We start from the raw sequence: 19543 nt of genomic DNA, 5'->3' as shown, positions 1-19543 counted from the left end.
CGCAGGTTAAAGCTCATTGGCAGACGAAGGACAAGTTAAGTTTCAGTTTCGATACTATCCAAAAAAACATGGAGTCCGTCTGATGTGCGACAAAACTGAGTCGGTGAAGGAGTTGTAAAGACGTTTAAAGGCTGTAGAGAAGATTTAGAATAGCTAGAAAACAATTCAAAACGTTTACGCGTCGATTAAACCGCGCTGGTTTTAGCTTGGCTTTAGATTTATTTCCCTACCAGAGCATCGCCTGCTGTCGCCACCTGAATTCAGGCAGTGCTTCAACATGTTGGAAGAATCAGGACCCGAGTGGTTATCTGAGGAGGTGAAAACCGGGGTAAGTAGCCGAGGTGTTGTGACAAGAATTATATAACTGCACGGGAGAAGGAAGAAACTAGAAGAGACTTGATTGGGAAACAGTGCGTAGGCTACATGCTTTGCGCTTGCGCTATCTAGACACGCGGAATAAAGGAATGCAAAAAACAAAAAAGAAAGAAAATAGATAGGATTAACTAAATGCTTTTATTACCTCTGTAATTTCAGACAACCATCATTGCCATAGAATATAATGGAGGAGTGGTGCTTGGATCAGACTCGCGGGTGTCTGCAGGGTAAGTGTGTGTGTGTGTGTGTGTGTGTGTGTGTGTGTGTGTGTGTGTGTGTGTGTGTGTGTGTGTGTGTGTGTGTGTGTGTCAATTCCTCCATTAAACTGCTGCCTTACCTACTTCTACTCTCAATGACCCCTCCCCCCACCTTCCTCCCTCTGTCCAGCGCCTCAGTGGTGAATAGAGTGATGAACAAACTTTCTCCTCTCCATGACAAGATCTACTGCGCTCTGTCAGGTTCTGCAGCAGACGCCCAGACCATTGCAGAGATAGTCAACTACCAGCTGGATGTGCACAGGTAAACAGGATGTCAAAGTGCACTGATTAGCTGATGTTGACTTTTTGTCAAATATCAGATATCCACCTGTTATTGTTGTCCACTGCACAGTCAGATAAAAGTGGTGCTGCGGCATAAAGCACTATGGAAATTGTAGTAATTTAAGAAAAAATAAGGCATTAAGTGCAGTCTTGTACCTATGACCTTTTTCTTTCTTTTTCTTATGAAATTTCATGATGTAAATACATTATGTGTTAGTCTTGCACTGTAAAATCATCATCATCTCTGACTGATTGGATGAGAGGAAATGTGCAAAAAGCTGTTTTGAAATGTTAATGCTGCATCCAGTAGCTACAGGGGTGTCACATTGGTGCCATGGAGGGCCAAGAGACTGCATTCCAATCAAAAACTCCACCAGGAGATTTCACTGATTACCTCACCTTCAAGAAGAGAGGAGGAACTAATCAGTGAAATCACCTGGTGGAGTTTTTCGTTGGAATGAAAACCTGGAGCCTCTTGGCCCTCCATGGCACCAGCTTTACATGTGCCATACAGTCTTCCGCTGCATGGACGACTTTTTAAGTTTACATCAGATGTCATCAAACAGACTTGTGCAGCCAAACACTCAGAGAGTTTCATACTCTCAAAACACACACACACAATCACTCAAAATGTGTTGGTGTTAACAATATTAACATTTCTCTTAGCCTCACCAAAAATCTGCCAGACTTTGGGAGACTGACGGTATTCCCAGGAGTCTCCTGTCAAAACGTTTTTTTTTTTTTTTGTTATCCACAATGCATGCTGTTTATTCTATGATAAAAAAAAAAAATACCACAGCATGTTGGTAATGCCTTCCTTTGTCAGTGCTGAGATAGGTGAAGACCCCCAGGTTCGCTCAGCTGCCACCCTGGTGAAGAACATCTCCTACAAATACAAGGAGGAGCTGTCAGCGCATCTCATTGTGGCTGGCTGGGACAGAAGAGAAGGGGGGCAGGTCAGTCATCAAATGTTGCTATGGTAACCTGGTGTGGAGGTTAGAGATTCAGGATTGTAATCAAAAAGTTTGCCATGTTTAATGGGAAGTACTCAATCCTCGAAGCAAAAATAAAGAAACACTTATCAAATATTAAGTAGATGCTGGATCCAAAGACAATAGGAAAAATGCACAAAATGGATCCTTAATACTAAATTCTTCCACTTTCAAGAGTGTAGTGCTCAAAACATTACTTTTTTAAAACTCTTGTTAATAAAGTCCATTTGTTCAAGTCCAAGTTCCTTCCAGAACATACACTTTTGCAGCTGAGTTTTTTTTTTTTTTTTTAAAAACCCACTGAGGCCATTCACCTGTAGTACTCTCAGGCACTTTGAGTCAAAGGGCTTTAGTTTCCCGGTGCAGCGGAGGGTGGCGCAGTGAGGCAAACCCCGCACAGAGCTAGTTTCGACCAGCGAAACGCGAGAGGCGGACGGTTTGCAAGTTTCTCAGACCGAGGTGCGCTGAGATGGGAGTGGTGGCGCAGCGGGCGGAGGTGTCGACAGATTCAGCTTGGCGCAGTGACAGTTTCGTGCCAAAAGGCTTCGCCGAGGTGCGCCAAAAGCTCGCCATCTGAAACCACGTCTACTTTCTGCGTAAGGCGGAGCACAGCCGGTGCAGTGGAAGTTTGGCTGGCTGGCGCACATCACCAAAACCTCACAATCAGCACAAACGGTGCCAATCTCCTTTGATCTGACATCAGTTGTGACGGGACAATTGATATCGAGATATATGTATGTGCTGATTGTGATAGCAGCATTGAATAGTGTTTTTTTGTCGGTATTTATTGCATTGTTAATGTGCCTGACATTATGGAAGCCTGCCTGTGAGGTTTTGGTGACGTGTGTGCACTGTGCGCCAGTCTCCGCTCTGCGCCTGTCTCCTGGGCTCCACTCCGCCTGCGGCAGTAGACCTCCATGTCAATTGTGTAAACCAGTGGTCCCCAAACTACGGCCCGCGGGCCGGATACGGCCCGCCTCCACATTTGGCCCGGCCCCCTGAACAATACCAGAGACGCATTATGATTTTTTTTTCAGTCTGGCCACGCGATCGAGACTAATACACGCATAGAACATGACAAGCCTACTGGAACCTACAAAAGGATTATAAGGAAGGAACACAAGAACTTTGAGAGACTGCTCATATGAGTCATTTAAGCAGTGGTGGTTCTGCCTATGTTGCCGCTCTAGGCGATATTACTGGCTTGCGCCCTTTCATGTTACTACTCCAACCCCCCCGCCCCCGCGGCACCAGTCAGGCGCGGCACCGGGGCAGCATCAGTCGGCATCAGGTGAGCCTGCACTGGCCGGCATTAAGCCGCTCACCTGTCAGATCCGGCAGACCAGACCGGCCCACCTGATGCCGACTGATGGTACCCCGGTGCCACGGCATGTGCGGGTCAATATGGTAGTCTAGAAAACTGCCGATTTTTTTTTTCCTCGTGCGCCCCCAAGTAGATTGCGCCCTGGCCCACACTGCCCATAGCAAAAACCGTCCCTGCATTTAAGTAAGAGATTCTGCTCTGACAACTAAGCTGAACTTTTACCTGTTAAGATTGTGCACGGCACAACAGAAAGTTAATGTTCCATGGACTTTTTTTTTTCTGTGAAGAACCCAGAGAGAGTTATTTGGTTATTATTTATTTCATAAATAGTGTTATTATATATTTCCTGACTTTATTTTTTCTGTGAAGAACCCAGAGAGGGTTATTTGGTTATTATTTATTTCACAAATAGTGCTATTAATTTCCTGACTTTTTTTTTTCTGTGAAGAACCCAGAGAGGGTTATTTGATTTTTATTGATTTCATAAATAGTGTAATTTATTTCATTAATAGTGTTATTATTTATTTCCTGACTTTTTTCTGTGAAGATCCATGAAAGGGTTATTAATATTTGGTTATGTGTGGCTTTCTGGAAAACAATAAATGTTTACGTTTAGGCACCCCTGCGATCGTCACACTTTTTCTGTTACAAACTGACCCCGGCCCCCCATCAGAGAAGGGAAAAGTTATGTGGCCCTCACAGGAAAAAGTTTGGGGACCCCTGGTGTAAACGTTCATTACACCTTCTCGCAGTGCATTTTAAAGGCGAGGACAGGGGCTCATTTGATTGGTTTAAAGTGAATCGACTGTGTCAAACCCACTCCACGCCTTCTCTCCTCCCATGCACCGGTAGGAGGAACGGCGGAGTACCTGCGCCACTGTGCACGCTGTGCCAAACTTGCAAAATCCACCTGGCCACATCCAGTTGGCGAAGCGCAGCTGTGCTGCGCCGCCGCCTCACCCGGTCTGTGAAACTAGAGCCCAAAGGGTTCACCTAGACAGCATGATCTATGTTACAGGATTAATACAGAAACATTTTTCTCTCTCTCAGGTGTTCGCGACCCTGAATGGCCTCCTGACAAGGCAGCCTTTTGCAGTCGGTGGATCTGGCAGTTCCTACGTCTACGGTTTTGTTGACGCAGAGTATCGCAAAGGAATGACAAAGGAAGAGTGCCAGAAGTTTGTTGTCAACAGTAAGTAATTTAGGATTCAGGGTAGGATGTTCAAAAGAAGACCAAAAAAGTGCAATTATTTTACTATATGTTATATTGAACATTGTGCATATTGTCCTGATGCAAACTAGGCCTAGACTAACAGTTTGATCTGCTCTTCCTCATTTCAAGTCCTCATTTATTCTGTCCCTCTCCCTCCCTCCCTCCCACCCTCCCTTTCAGCTCTCACTTTGGCAATGAGTCGTGACGGCTCCAGTGGAGGCGTGGCCTACATTGTCAGCATAGATGAACACAGCACAGAGGAGAAAGTGATTCTGGGAAATAAGTTACCAACCTTCTATGACCAGTGATCAACACATGCAGTTTCTAATTTCTAAAGTGTTGTGCAAAGAGTGCAATTAGGTATTTCTTTTCATCATATATGCCCATGCTGTGTTTCTGTAATTTAAAACTTGCACAATCCATTCTACAACAGATCAAGTTAATAAATCAGAATCAGAAATACTTCATTGATCTCTGAGGGGAATTAGATAAAAAAAAAAAAAAATCCTCATGCAATACAAGAAAATTTTAAATTATTAGAGAAGACTTAGAAGCTTATAGCAGCTGATTCATTCCTGCCTACCTGCAAAAAAAGCAAACACATGTTTTTAATAAAGAACATTTCATACAGGCATTTGGCACCTGGTGGGTGGTTATTTCAGACCTCTCAGTTGACTCTTGACATATTTATGCAATGTACCAGAGGGTGAGCAATTTGCAGCACCACTGGAAGATATATGGGTTTATCATCTTGCTCAAAGATTAAGTCTTTGGTTGTGGACCACATGACAAGTACTAATACAATTTGTGAATTTATATAAATGTAAAATTATATAAATACCATGCATAACATGTTCAGCATCTAACCTACTCTGAGCTCCTCTGTAGACTGGCTCAAGAACTCCTCAGCTTTCCCTGTAATTCAACTGCGGTTGACTCTGTGGTAACCTGTCTGAGGAAAAACATTCAGGTAGACTAATCTTATAGAGTAAGGGGCTGTATAACAAATTAAGATGTTTAGGAAGTGACTAATTTTCTCTACAGTTAACAGTGACTTTTTTTATCCCATCATTAAACTTGCTCACTCATTCACACTAGGCTTTTTACCAGACAGCTAATTTAAAAACAGATTATAGACTGTAATCTATTCTAAACTGTATGGGCAGTCAGTAGCCACCTTTTTCTCTGATAGCTGCAATTGCCTGTTTTGTGACAATAAATAAATAAAACTCTGTGGCAACCACTACTGTTGATCTATTTTTTTTTAATTTATTTAAAAATCTTATGTAGTATTTCCTTTAAAATGAACCATCAGTCAACAAGCAATATTCTGTGCTCTGAAACAGAACTTTGTCTAAACAACAGTTTTGTAGATTATATGCTGTGGGTTATGATCGCAGTCATCCCATGGTTTTGATCTTGGTAGTCGGGAGGAAAAGGACGAGGATGATGATGATGATTATGAAGAGGAGCAGGAGTAAGCCTTGTGAAGACCTTAGAGTTTCAGGGAAACCCCACGTCCTTTAGGAAAATGAAACTGAAAGTGAGTAGCGGCTGAGCAACACCGACGCAGTGCTCATTCTACGAGAACGACAGACACCGGGGCTCTCCGATGGCAGACTACGGAGCGATAACGCGTAAAATTACTGCTTTGACTTTGGCCGTTTTTGTCGACCTGTCGCTGTTTTACGCAGCGGGGTTTGGCGAGAAAAGGCACAGTGTCTATGGAAACCTTGCGCGTCTTTGGGTTGTCGCAGTTCTCCGGTGCTTGGCGCTAGTCGCCGTGTCCCTGTTCACGCTGGGACCCCTCAAACCGGTCCTAATTCGTTTCATAGCGGTGCACAGTCTCCTCGCTGCTGTTGCTGAGACTGGGATCAAGCTGCTGTACGGGCTCAATGTGGAGAGTGCATGTGGATCAGTGGCGGATATGCGCTCCTGGCTGATGTGCGCCGGAGCGTCACTAGCGGCTGCTTTGTTTTGGGAGCTCACCATCCCGGACAGCAACGGTGAAGCCGCCGAGAAAGAGAGTAAACAGAAGGCCAGGGTGCTGTTTATGAGAGTCCTCTTCATGTACAAACCCGACTGTGCTCTGCTGCTCGGAGCATTTGTGTTCCTGTCACTTGCTGCCATCTGTAAGTTTGCCATAAACACCACAACTGCTGAATGTAATGATGATGCTGATGACGATGATGATGATGATGACTTCTGGGTGCTATAATGAAGACAATGACATTGATAGACGAGTGGAATGATGATGGGAATGACAACATTTCATATGGAATATTCTGCACAATTAGAAACAGCTCAAGATGATGAAAATATCAGAAAATAACAGTAACAAGATAGCCAGAGTCATAAAGGCATAGCAACAATGGTAGTATTTTATATGGTAATGCAACTTTAATTTAATTAAGTTTTCATTTTTTTTAAGTGCCTGTTTTTTTTTTTTTTTTTTGTTTGTTTGTTTGTTTGGTTTTTTTTGTTTGTTTTTTTTGTTTTTTTGCATGGGGTTGCTCTATTGGGAATAAAACTGCTAACCACATTGCACACACAGCATTTATGATCAAGTGATGATGATGATGATGATGATGATGTTTTTTTTGTGTGTTGGTGTGTCTCTGCTTGATTATCTATGTCTTTATGTCTGTTTCTGCCCGTGCTCAGGTGAGATGTCCATCCCATTCTACACTGGAAAAGTCATTGACATCCTGGGCAGTCAGTACCAGTCTAGTGAATTCCTCTCAGCTGTCTTCTTCATGGGCTTGTACTCAATGGGAGGGTAAGATAATATGTCCCTCTACATTCATCTACCAACATGGCCTATCAGCAGAGTGTTTCTTGATTGATTATTTCAATGCACAGCTCACACACGCTCACAGCAGTAACAATAGTCGCATTCCTCTTGATAAAGTGTTATATTGCTGTCAAAAGCTCACCTAAAAAGTTTTAGCTCAGTTAAGCATCCATAAGTGATTTCTTGATTTTTCAGCAGACTGATACGCATCAATGCTGGCATGTGCTTATGTCTGTCTGCCAGTTTGCCTCTTTATAGTTGTTCATTTGTAGAATCATATTTGTATTTACTTCTTTATGAATGAATATAAATATTTTTGTGTGTTTTGTATGTATTAATCGGTGTGTGTGTGTGTGTGTGTGTGTGTGTGTGTGTGTGTGTGTGTGTTTGTGTTTGTGTTGTAGCTCTCTTGGTGCAGGCTGCAGGGGGGGTCTCTTCCTCTGTGCCATCAGTAGCTTCACATGCAGAGTGAAAGTCATGTTGTTTGGGGCTCTGACCAAACAGGAAATTGGATTCTTTGAGGCCATAAAGACAGGTAAGGCTGTTAACACCACGTGTGCATTTCTAACTATGTACCCTGCATATATGTCTAATTTTATTATTAATTTTTCACTGGACACATTGTTCATTGAGAGCACAAAGTGATCATGTGAGATGCTGTATTTAATTATTGTCACAAATAGAATAGAATAGCGTCCATATCTAGCACCTGGCACCATGATGTATATCTATATATATATATTATATAGCTATTCTTCACATCTCTCCCTGTTAGAGATTTCACATCTAAGGGGCTTCAGCCTGATGAGCAGAGAAGTAGTGAAGACCAGGGCAGAATAGGACAGGATTAAACAGGGTAGAACAGGACATCAAATGAAAGGACCACACAGGAGAAAAAAAAACAAGACAAGGACATGAGAAAACAGACATGACAGAACCAAACAGGATATTATAGGACAAGATTCGAGATTCACTTTATGAAGCAATTAAAAGTTAAAAATTAACAGGTTAAAAAGACTCAAAACAGCATCAGTCTGTCCAGCAGCTGCATAAAGCTTGGCATGAAGCCCAGCTCTAGCCAAACAATGCTAATTTTAGCCAAAAATGTGCAATCCCAAACATCAGGTATGAGCTAGACAGCAAAAAGAAATTATTCATCATTCCAACATCTGGCTGTGGCACTAACCTGTTAAATAAGGATTGTATTTACAGAGGAGTGGCAAATTCATTCAAAGCAATGGGAAGTGCACAGAATTTTCCACTCTCAGCACCAATTTGGGCTCACATGCTAGTTGATAACATTACCTCCTCCTTCTTTATGCGTTCCTTGGACAGAACAGGACAGGACAGAAAAGAGCTGGGCAGGACAGCACCTGGCAGGACAGGGGCAGGGGCAGGGCAGGGCCAGTTCATTTTTTTTTGCATAATGGTTGTTGCTCTATGTAGGTGAAATCACATCGAGGCTGTCCAGAGACACCACCCTGATGGGAAGAACGGTTCCTCTTAACATCAACGTGCTGTTGAGGACATTCATCAAGACTGTGGGCATCATCTCCCTAATGATGAATCTCTCATGGAAGCTCACCTTCCTCGTGCTGATGGAGACGCCCGTCACTGCCCTGCTACAGAACATCTACGACACACACTATCAGGTAGAAACAAAAATAGACAACAATAAATAACTTTTGATAGACTAAAAATTACAACAATAAAACAATAAAATGTTTTAAAAAATAAATGAATAAAAGTCAGTAAAAGAAAAAGTAAGTAAGTCTGGTACTTTTAATCAAATGTCAAATCTGCACTGAGGCAAAAAATCTCATAAAATAAGAAGTTGTGGAAGTGTGGTACTGCAGCTCCCAATGAGTTGAGTCAAATTACACAGAATTGGCTACATTTGGATGTGGTTACTAAGAAAAAAAATCTCAATTTCTTCTTTACTGTTTTTTTCCACAGAGACTGTCCCAGGAAGTGCAAGACTCGATAGCTCGGGCAAATGAAGCAGTGAGTGAGGTGGTGTCTAGTATTCGGGTAGTACGGAGTTTCAAAACAGAACAAGGCGAGGCCCGTCGCTATGAAGACCGCTTGATGGACACACACATCCTCAAGACCCGTCGGGACACTGTCAGGGCTGTTTACCTGCTTGCACGGAGGGTGAGAAGCTTGTAGGCCTTTGTAAAATGCTGTGTGCTTTGGTGTTGATCCTGTTGATTTTAGACCACCCCATTTGACTATGCTGTGTGTGTGTCTGTGTGTTTGTATGCCTATATAGCTGACAGGGTTGGGCATGCAGGTGGCCATGTTGTACTATGGCAGACTCTTCATCCGGAGGGGTCAGATGACCACTGGAAACCTGGTTTCCTTCATCCTCTACCAGTCAAACCTCGGCGACCACATCAGGGTATCAACACTTACATTATAATCAGTCGCCATAATCTGTCTATATTAAGCCATAATCTTGTCTGTCTGGGGATTTAGTCAGTAGCCCTTCAGTTTGTCTAGTCCATCAGACAATTTTGAAATTTGCAGTAACCAACTGTGTCTTGCAAATCAGATCCAATGTAATCTATAGTTGAATATGTACATGAGAATATGATTGGGTTCATTCCAAAATGCTATGTGTTTGCTGTCGGAAAAGAAATTATATTAATATGATATTTATTGCTTAATATTTCAGAGGTATAGATAATTACATTCAAGAACCAGTCAAATACTTTAAAAGCACATTCACATTAGGGAGGAAGATTATTAATACTGACTTGCTTTGGTAATCTCCCTTAAAACAGCTTTTATAAACAATCATGTAACCAGTAAAAGATAATAAATGCTCCAATGAATGCAGTGATGTTGCATTAGATATACAGTACAGGCCAAAAGTTTGGACACACCTTCTCATTCAATGCATTTTCTTTATTTTCATGACTATTTACATTGTAGATTCTAACTGAAGGAATCAAAACTATGAATGAACACATGTGGAGTTATGTACTTAACAAAAAAAGGTGAAATAACTGAAAACATGTTTTATATTCTAGTTTCTTCAAAATAGCCACCCTTTGCTCTGATTACTGCTTTGCACACTCTTGGCATTCTCTCGATGAGCTTCAAGAGGTAGTCACCTGAAATGGTTTTCCAACAGTCTTGAAGGAGTTCCCAGAGGTGTTTAGCACTTGTTGGCCCCTTTGCCTTCACTCTGCGCTCCAGCTCACCCCAAACCATCTCGATTGGGTTCAGGTCCGGTGACTGTGGAGGCCAGGTCATCTGCCGCAGCATTCCATCACTCTCCTTCTTGGTCAAATAGCCCTTACACAGCCTGGAGGTGTGTTTGGGGTAATTGTCCTGTTGGAAAATAAATGATTGTCCAACTAAACACAAACAGGATGGGATGGCATGTCGCTGCAGGATGCTGTGGTAGCCATGCTGGTTCAGTGTGCCTTCAATTTTGAATAAATCCCCAACAGTGTCACCAGCAAAACACCCCCACACCATCACACCTCCTCCTCCATGCTTCACAGTGGGAACCAGGCATGTGGAATCCATCCGTTCACCTTTTCTGCGTCTCACAAAGACACGGCGGTTGGAACCAAAGATCTCAAATTTGGACTCATCAGACCGAAGCACAGATTTCCACTGGTCTAATGTTCATTCCTTGTGTTTCTTGGCCCAAACAAATCTCTTCTGCTTGTTGCCTCTCCTTAGCAGTGGTTTCCTAGCAGCTATTTGACCATGAAGGCCTGATTCGCGCAGTCTCCTCTTAACAGTTGTTCTAGAGATGGGTCTGCTGCTAGAACTCTTTGTGGCATTTATCTGGTCTCTGATCTGAGCTGCTGTTAACTTGCGATTTCTGAGCCTGGTGACTCGGATGAACTTGTCCTCAGAATCAGAGGTGACTCTTGGTCTTCCTTTCCTGGGTCGGTCCTCATGTGTGCCAGTTTCATTGTAGCGCTTGATGGTTTTTGCGACTCCAGTTGGGGACACATTTAAAGTTTTTGCAATTTTCCGGACTTCTTAAAGTAATGATGGCCACTCGTTTTTCTTTAGTTAGCTGATTGGTTCTTGCCATAATATGAATTTTAACAGTCATCCAATAGGGCTGTCGGCTGTGTAGTAACCTGACTTCTGCACAACACAACTGATGGTCCCAACCTCATTGATAAAGCAAGAAATTCCACTAATTAACCCTGATAAGGCACACCTGTGAAGTGAAAACCATTTCAGGTGACTACCTCTTGAAGCTCATCGAGAGAATGCCAAAAGTGTGCAAAGCAGTAATCAGAGCAAAGGGTGGCTATTTTGAAGAAACTAGAATATAAAACATGTTTTCAGTTATTTCACCTTTTTTTGTTAAGTACATAACTCCACATGTGTTCATTCATAGTTTTGATTCCTTCAGTGAGAATCTACAATGTAAATAGTCATGAAAATAAAGAAAACACATTGAATGAGAAGGTGTGTCCAAACTTTTGGCCTGTACTGTAGATGCGGCAAAAATGTGGATACTTCATCTCTAATTGTATGTGTGAACAATAACACCTCCTCAGAAGTGATTGACTGACCAACACTGGCCTATTATTGCTTTTCCAGACACTGATCTACATCTTTGGCGACATGTTGAACTCTGTGGGGGCTGCTGGGAAAGTGTTTGAGTATCTGGACAGAGAGCCTCAGGTCAGCTCAGAGGGGACACTCGCGCCTGATCACCTCAAAGGACACGTCAGATTCTGCGACCTCACCTTCTCGTACCTTTCACACTCCAATAAAACAGTGCTGCAGGTGAGGCGGGACCACCAGCTTGTGAAGGGAGTTCAATCAGCTTGCAGTCCTTTGAAAGAAACCACAGCAGTAAAACTGTACTTATAAAGGAAATAGTGAAAAATGTCAGGGGCCTGTATCTATTTTTTGGTTTGTTTTGTTAGATTTTAGATGGCTGCAGAAGTCGTAGTGTCTATTTCTGTCCACTGTATGAATACAGATGCATAATCACTGTTTCACTTTTGTATCAGGACTTTTCTCTGGAGCTGAAACCAGGTCAGATGGCAGCACTGGTGGGTCCATCTGGAGAGGGAAAGAGCACATGTGTGAGCTTACTGGAGCGATTTTACGAGCCTCAGAAAGGAATAATCCTATTGGATGATCAACCACTGCAATCCTACGAGCACCGTTACCTTCACAGGAAGGTACAAACAAAAATTACCTACCTAATATCTTCAGGGGTTTCTCTCCTTTGTACAAGACAATTTCATAACTGCTTATTGTCCATGTTTTCTCATGTTTACTTTTTGGTTACATTTTCAAATACAGTCAGGACATTCATGTAAGATGCAGTATGTATCATCATTTTACATTTTTACATTTTAGAAATTGGATACACACAATACTTTGGACCAAAAATAGTATCTGTGGATGGATTTCTTTCCTTTAATAACATTTATCATTCACTGATTCACACTGATGATCGTGTGTTTCACAGATAGCCGTGGTGAGCCAGCAGCCTGTGCTTTTCTCTGGCTCCATCAGAGAAAACATAGCCTATGGCCTTACTGACTGCTCACTGGATGAGATCCAGGAAGCAGCGCGCAACGCTAATGCCCATGACTTCATCATCAACCTGGAGAAAGGCTATGACACAGGTAGATGCGACTTATTTACCGGTGTACAAATTTATTTAGGCTACGTAGAAGCCTGGTTTGGCTGTTCAATGAAAACTGTGAATGAGAGCACAAATGGTCCAAGAGTGTAAAATTTAACATGATTTATCCACATTTCAGATTGATATAAATTTAATTTTGTTCACCAGGGCTCTCGTGTAGAAGAGAAAATTTTCCAACCCCTTGGTAAATTAAGAGATATTCATGTCTTTTACATTGTTATAAAGGCTGTAGAGTCAAAACAGGATTATGACTTCCACATAAACACATAATTCAGTATTTTTGGGTGCGTTCTGAGTATCTATCTTGTATTTCAGGTTTCAAACACTGAAAAAAAAGGTTTTGTCTTTTGCTGGTTGGGACACCTCCAATCTTTATTTTTATCTTTATTATTATCTCTCAGAGGTGGGTGAGGGAGGTGGCCAGTTATCCAAGAGTGAGAGGCAGCGTATTGCCATTGCCAGAGCCCTGGTGAGACAGCCACAGATCCTCATCCTGGACGAGATCACCAGCTCTCTGGACAGCGAGAGTGAAACCAAGGTAAGTTGCTGCATCATCAAGGACAAAGGTGTCCATTCTTGAGCCCTTGAGGCGGATTACTCTGCCAAACTTATAAAATCTCCCCCAAACTTCCCCCATCATGCACAGTAATACACACAACATGATGCTTTATAGCTCCCAGCAGAATCTTAGCGGTGTCCTACCACTTTTCCTCTGGGACTAGAGATGGTTTCAAATCAAGTACCGTTCTGACAGAAGGTTTCCACCTCAGTCACCTCAGGGAAATTGCCTGTGGGGCTATTTTTCTACACCAAAAACACCAAAAACTAAAGTAATACAGAGACAATAAGGAAAAAACTAAAAGAAGCACTGAACAGTTCCATAGAAAACACCCACACTGATAATTGTGGCCACCGAGTTAATTTTTGTCAATGTCTCTACACAGGTTCAGCAGGCCCTGGCTTGTAATCCAAACCAGACCCTGCTGGTGATCGCTCACAGGCTGAAGACCATTGAGAATGCGCATCAGATTGTTGTGATTGGTGATGGGAAAGTTCAGGAGTGTGGGACTCACCAGGAACTAATGCACAAGAAAGGGAGTTACTACAAACTGAGAGAGAAGCTCTTCACTGAGGCAAATACACCATAGTGAACAAATGCTGTCACTCTGCGTGTGATGTGTTGTGATACTGTGATGCTTAGTGACAGAAACAAATATATCTATAGTATATCTTTAACAGCACCACATTAGATAGAGACTTGTTCACTCTTCAGTGACCAAAAACAAGTCTGTAATGTGTCAGCGTCATAGAGATAATAACAGCAAGATACTACAGGTAAAAAACTTGGATCACAAAAACTTGGATCAGTATAAGTTTTTTTTCTTGTCTTTTCTTTTTTCCGCTTGTTTTTTTTTTTTTTTTTTTACCAGAGAGGATACATTTGTTGGGATTTTTTTTTTTGTACTTCACTTTTGGCCTGAATGGAATATGCTATGTTAATTTAAGACAACAAAATGTCAGTGTGAAAGGTTATGAATCCATTAATGTCCCCTAAGTTGTTTTACTTGGTCTAATGATCAGTTTTCCATTTCCTTTGTGTGTTTCAAACAGATGAATAATAATAATAAAAAAAAAAAATCGACCAAAATTGTGCGTTGTATCAGGAACAGACTGACTGACGTTTGATTGTTTGATTGTCTGAGCAGAAACACACTTGAGAAAAAATAACTGATATGGAAAATAAATGAACATTGGTGCACTGAAAGACCATAAACCTTCATTTATTAGGTTACTTGTAGCAATGGTTACTTGATAGGTAAACTACTACCCAATTACAAGATTGATAGTAGAGTCAGACAGGTTTGTCAGCGCCACCCCTGGCAGGAGTTCAGCCAAATCTGACTTTAATATGTCTGTTGATTTGGGCTTAATCAAGCCTTGTTGACGTGATTTACACAGGGATATAAACTGTGTACAGTTTATATCCCTGTGTACAACTGGATTTTCCCCATTTAAACAAGTTGAGTCCGACTATTTATGAAGGCCTTTCATCAGACACATTAACTGCAAAGTTCCTCACTTAGTAACAAAGCACAAACATGGTAAATCATGGGAGTGTTTGAGTGCTGTTTTGGCATTATCTTGAACAGGTCATGACTTCTTACAGTGACTCTACTGACACTGAGAAGTCTGAGAAACAGTCTGCTGTCTTCTTGTGTCCTGCAGCTGTTCATTGATGCCATGTTATGTTTATATGTGCATCAATCTAACCTCTTTTTTACTTGTTAGTGCTGAATGAATGTGATAACCAAGAAAACATCATCACTGATCTGGTAACTGCTTGTTTTCTTGCAGTTTGAAAAGTTTACTCTTCCCATATCCTGTTGGTTGCAATGATAATGAAAGTACCCCAAAATAAAAGCTAGAGCAACATTTCTATGGGACAACAGGAAGTTTGCATAGTCTTCCAGCATTCACTTACAGTGATGGCTGGGTTATTTTGTTTTGGTTTTAGTTTGTTTATCTGTATTTCTACAATGAAAAAAGAACATTGAGGGGATGTAGTGAAAAAGTACACATCAAAGACAATTAATTTGTGGAGGTGAAACAGCATGAGGTAGAAAAGCATAGCAAATAGTCAAAAAGGTTTGTCTTTGATTTCCTATACCTTTCTGTCATTGCCCACAGTCAGACATTTTCAGCTTATCACTGTCAGTGAGAAACTGCCTGGTTAAAAAGATGTAGTGGTATTGCTGTGCATGGATTTGGCATTTCAGTTGTGTGAGCCAATTCGGTGGCTGTGCATGTTCAGTTGTCTGATGGCAATGTTTTTTTTTTTTTTTTGTTTGTTTGTTTTTTTAACCATGCACAAGTGTCTGTTACACTGTTGGTTGATTTTTAGTTTCATTTGAATAAATTTTGATGTAATTCATACAGTGGGTGGGGTTTTATTGTTTCATCATTCACAAAGAGCTGCCCTGGAAAGTCCCCGACAGCCTGTTTTTTTGCTGATGCTTTTTGGAAAGTTGCCCGACTGATATGCATCAATAAAAACCAAAAGCACCATGAACTGGTAGGCAGTACCATGTAAAAACAATAACCTCCCTCTGCTGACAAACCGGAGTTTCAGCTTAGGCAACAATGGTTGCCATTTTGTCGAAATGTCTTCGCAACCACAAAATGGCAAACCAGAGTCACGTGCTTCAGACAAGTTACGTATCCTGGAGTGTTTTTTTTTTTTTTTTTTTTTTTCACATTCAGCGAAGATTCTCTGGCTCAAATGATCTTTCATCAAAGACCTACGTGACATTCATGCAACTTTCTCATAATCACAATTGGACACCACCAAATGCAACCACAATCTTAAACCTTTGACCACTGAGTAGCTTTAAGGTACCTTTAGTACAGATACTAGTGCATGATTTATGTAAATATTGAGATAAAATAGCATAATAGTGTGTTGGCCCAAAGGAGGAATGAGATAAAAATTTCATTTTCTTTTCACATTTTATACATATATTGTCACGGCAGGTGCTAATTTTGGACCCAAATGCAGGAGCCAGGAGGACTGGAGCTCAGCAAACAACAAAATATTTAAATGAAAACAAGGAAAAAATGCAGGAAACACTGGATTGGAACACGTAGTAGCAAAGATGAAACAAAACACAATGAACCGACAAGGAACAGCGCTCAAAGAAGGACTTAAATACACAAGAACTAATGAGTGAACAAGACACACCTGGGGAAGGGGCTGGATCACAAGACAGGAGAACACAGAGGATAGGCTGAGGGAAACACTGGGAGAGATCAGAACAATCAGGGATAATTGACAGACTCAGGACAGGTGTGGCAATGGGAGGGGCAAACAAGACACAGGTGAAATCACTAAAAAGAACCAGGCAAAAGAAATACACATGAAACAGATATGAGACCAACCAAAACACAAGAAACACAAAACCATGACATATATGACATTTTCAACACAGCTGTGTGCCTGGTTTGGGACAACATTCATTTGTGTTACTTTATATGTTAATACCAAACATGCAAAGTTGAAGTTCGAATTTAATTTTTGCTGTCCCACTTTGTAAATTTGCTTTGCCTACCAACATTACACGATTGCTGTCATCCATCTTGTAGCCCCAGTGTTTTTCATGTTTTAAATAGATACAAGGTGTGCCTCCAGCACTGTCGACTCTTCCGTAGACATTGGCTGCTTACCAGCAACAATTACACCACATTTGGCTCATACATGAGAGTACAAAGGGGACATGCCGGCACCAGCAACTGCAGCCATCTTAGAGCAAAGCCTTCAGCACGAAGACACAAAATGGCTGATAGTGATGGGCACGTGATATTAGAAAACTCTGTGCATTTGATAAAATACATAATAGTGTTGTGACTCTTGCCACTCTCTGTTGTTACATGAAATACTAAAAATGTATTCCCAGAACCTCCCACTAACAGTAGAACTAATATTGCACTGTACGTGTGTGTGCGTGCGTGTGTGTGTGTGTGTGTGTGTGTGTGTGTGTGTGTGTGTGTAACCAGTACTGCACTGAACCATTGCACCATGAGGCGGGAATGCACTCATGATCACCTCCCTCTGGTGTGCAGGAAAGTCCCTTCTCTCATCTCTTTCTCTTTCATTGACTGTGTTTTGTAATTCACCCTGACTCAACCAAGCCACAGCCAAAAACAAAGCTGCGTAACTGAAAGCACCACGGCTTTGATACACAGTCTAACAGCTACATTTTTGGTATGGAGCAAGTGTTCTTTTTTCTTTCTTTTTTTCCAGCAGTAGTGCGAGCAAGATTTTGGTGTAAAGCCACCACATAACCTCAAATACAGAGGGAACACTGGATTCTGTGCATGTCTCTCTGAGATAGCTGCATGCCTTTATCCAGAGTAACTTACAGTGAGTGGGCTGGCTACAGGTCAGCACAGACTGAAAAAAAAAAAAAAAGGGGGGGGGGGGTTATTACTCTAATAGTGTCTCTAATACAATCCTATAAAGTGATAAACGCAACAAAAATGACTCCTTTGTAGCTTAATTTCCCCACTTTATCTCACAAGTATAACCAGTTTGACAAGTTTACAGACGCACAAACAGCCATGTCAAATGAGACAGATGAGGTCAAAGCTGAAACTGGATGTCCTGTTTGGTCTAGTTAGATCAACCTAGGCAACAAGTACACCTAAGGACAGACCCGGAAATATCATATGCATTTAATATCATATAATATCATATGGTTGTTTTTTTTTATTATGATTATTACTACTATTATTGTTGTTTTAAATAATAAGAATAAGAATTATAGGAATAATATTATTTATTTAGGCCAGAAGTAATGGTAATATTTGTATCCACTATGCAAGCCCTCTTGATTCAGCCAGTGAGAGGTTATGTGTCGTTATATTCGGGAACCCGTGCATTTTTGTAAATCCCCAAATTTCCCTAGAGACTGAGAGCACTGCATCGGAGTTACTGAAAGGCAGACTTGTCAGATTGAAAGGGTGGCTCATCTGTGGTTTCCTAACCTAACGATAAAAAAAGACAACGGCATGTGACTGACGGAGGGAAGTGCCACCTTGTGAGAGTCAGTGTAACTGTGGCTGCAGTTTAGACGCAGATCAGATGCCTAAACAGATTAAGTAGGCCTATAACTTCGGAGCAAAGAAGGCTGATTTGGGGCCAGTCCAAAGCAGCGATAAATCTGAATTTCGGTGAAGCGCACGAGGTAATATTACAGCGTCCCACGCGCGTGTGTTTGGGACTCTCAGCAACCACGTGATTTCTTGAAACAGAGTATCAGACTGGATGAAGTTAGATAGTTTGCAGGCGGCCCGCGGATGGCAGCAACAAGTAGTCTTGAATGCCATCTAGTGGGAAGAATAAGAAACGAGAAAGAACAAGAACTGATGAAGTAAATTTTAACTAACACGTATATGCATAATAATGCATTTTTTTTCTAATGCATTTTTTCTTTTCTTTTCATTTTCCTTTTTCTTTTCTTTTTTTTCTCTCTCTCTTTTTTTTTTTAAGGCAATAAACATTGTGGATCTAAAGGAGCGTACGCGGCAGAAATGTGGGGACGCCACAAGTTACCACAGGTTTGTTGCTGAGGGAAGACGACACCTGTGATGTGAAGCCACATCTGCCCTACATACTGTCACTTTATTCAGGTTTACACGATATTACACGAAACCTAGTCAAATTGAGGCGTACGCGTTTATAAAAAGAGGAAGTACACTGGATAAACAATATTGGGAATAAGACATTTATTTAATGCTACATCATTTAATCATTCTCTCACACATTGTAACGACTGTTCAAAAACATTTCTAATAAGTCACGCACATAAAAAGCCTGTTCATTTCGGCAGAAGGCTGCAGCGGCAGTAAGGAGCAGGTACATGTCCGATGTGCTGCTCATGAGCATTACAACAAGGACAGGCACACTGCCTGTTGCAGGAATCGAAACGGGACAGTCTAATGTCTAAATGCCAGGCCGCCATAATATACAGTGAGAATGACGTAGCAGACTACAACCAGGCTGAGATAACGCGCATGAGACGGTATTACAGCACACCAAACGGCCGTATCTGGCATTTTAACCAGAAACCACGTGATTTCTCGGAACAAACTGTGTGGCA

General features: G+C 41.6%; 2 protein-coding genes across 3 annotated transcripts; both read left to right on the top strand.

Moving 5' to 3' along the window:
* Nucleotides 1–34: 34 nt before the first annotated feature.
* Nucleotides 35–5678, top strand: psmb9a (proteasome 20S subunit beta 9a). Of its 2 annotated transcripts, XR_003929013.1 has the most exons (7): nt 35–328; nt 535–602; nt 763–894; nt 1741–1870; nt 4281–4422; nt 4624–4836; nt 4989–5678. XR_003929013.1 is itself a non-coding variant. In XM_030064426.1 (6 exons), exons 1-6 carry the CDS (start codon nt 278–280, stop codon nt 4749–4751), a joined length of 651 nt encoding a protein of 216 aa, XP_029920286.1. In that variant the 5' UTR covers nt 35–277; the 3' UTR covers nt 4752–4982. The 2 variants fall into 2 exon arrangements, 1 of the variants encoding a protein (XP_029920286.1); XM_030064426.1 differs by lacking the exon at nt 4989–5678 and having other exon boundaries at nt 4624–4982.
* Nucleotides 5679–6033: 355 nt separating this feature from the next.
* Nucleotides 6034–14839, top strand: tap2a (transporter associated with antigen processing, subunit type a). Its single transcript, XM_030064398.1, has 11 exons — nt 6034–6575; nt 7108–7222; nt 7642–7772; nt 8684–8889; nt 9194–9391; nt 9510–9638; nt 11822–12010; nt 12241–12414; nt 12708–12867; nt 13289–13425; nt 13832–14839. The coding sequence occupies exons 1-11, from the start codon at nt 6056–6058 to the stop codon at nt 14033–14035; spliced, it is 2163 nt and encodes a 720-aa protein (XP_029920258.1). The 5' UTR covers nt 6034–6055; the 3' UTR covers nt 14036–14839.
* Nucleotides 14840–19543: the final 4704 nt, after the last annotated feature.

The sequence above is a fragment of the Myripristis murdjan genome, chromosome 11 (genome assembly GCF_902150065.1).
Source record: "Myripristis murdjan chromosome 11, fMyrMur1.1, whole genome shotgun sequence".
In the NCBI taxonomy this organism is placed as follows: domain Eukaryota; kingdom Metazoa; phylum Chordata; class Actinopteri; order Holocentriformes; family Holocentridae; genus Myripristis; species Myripristis murdjan.
The sequence above is the reverse complement of the archived record's forward strand: the minus strand, read 5'-3'. Positions and strand labels throughout refer to the sequence as shown.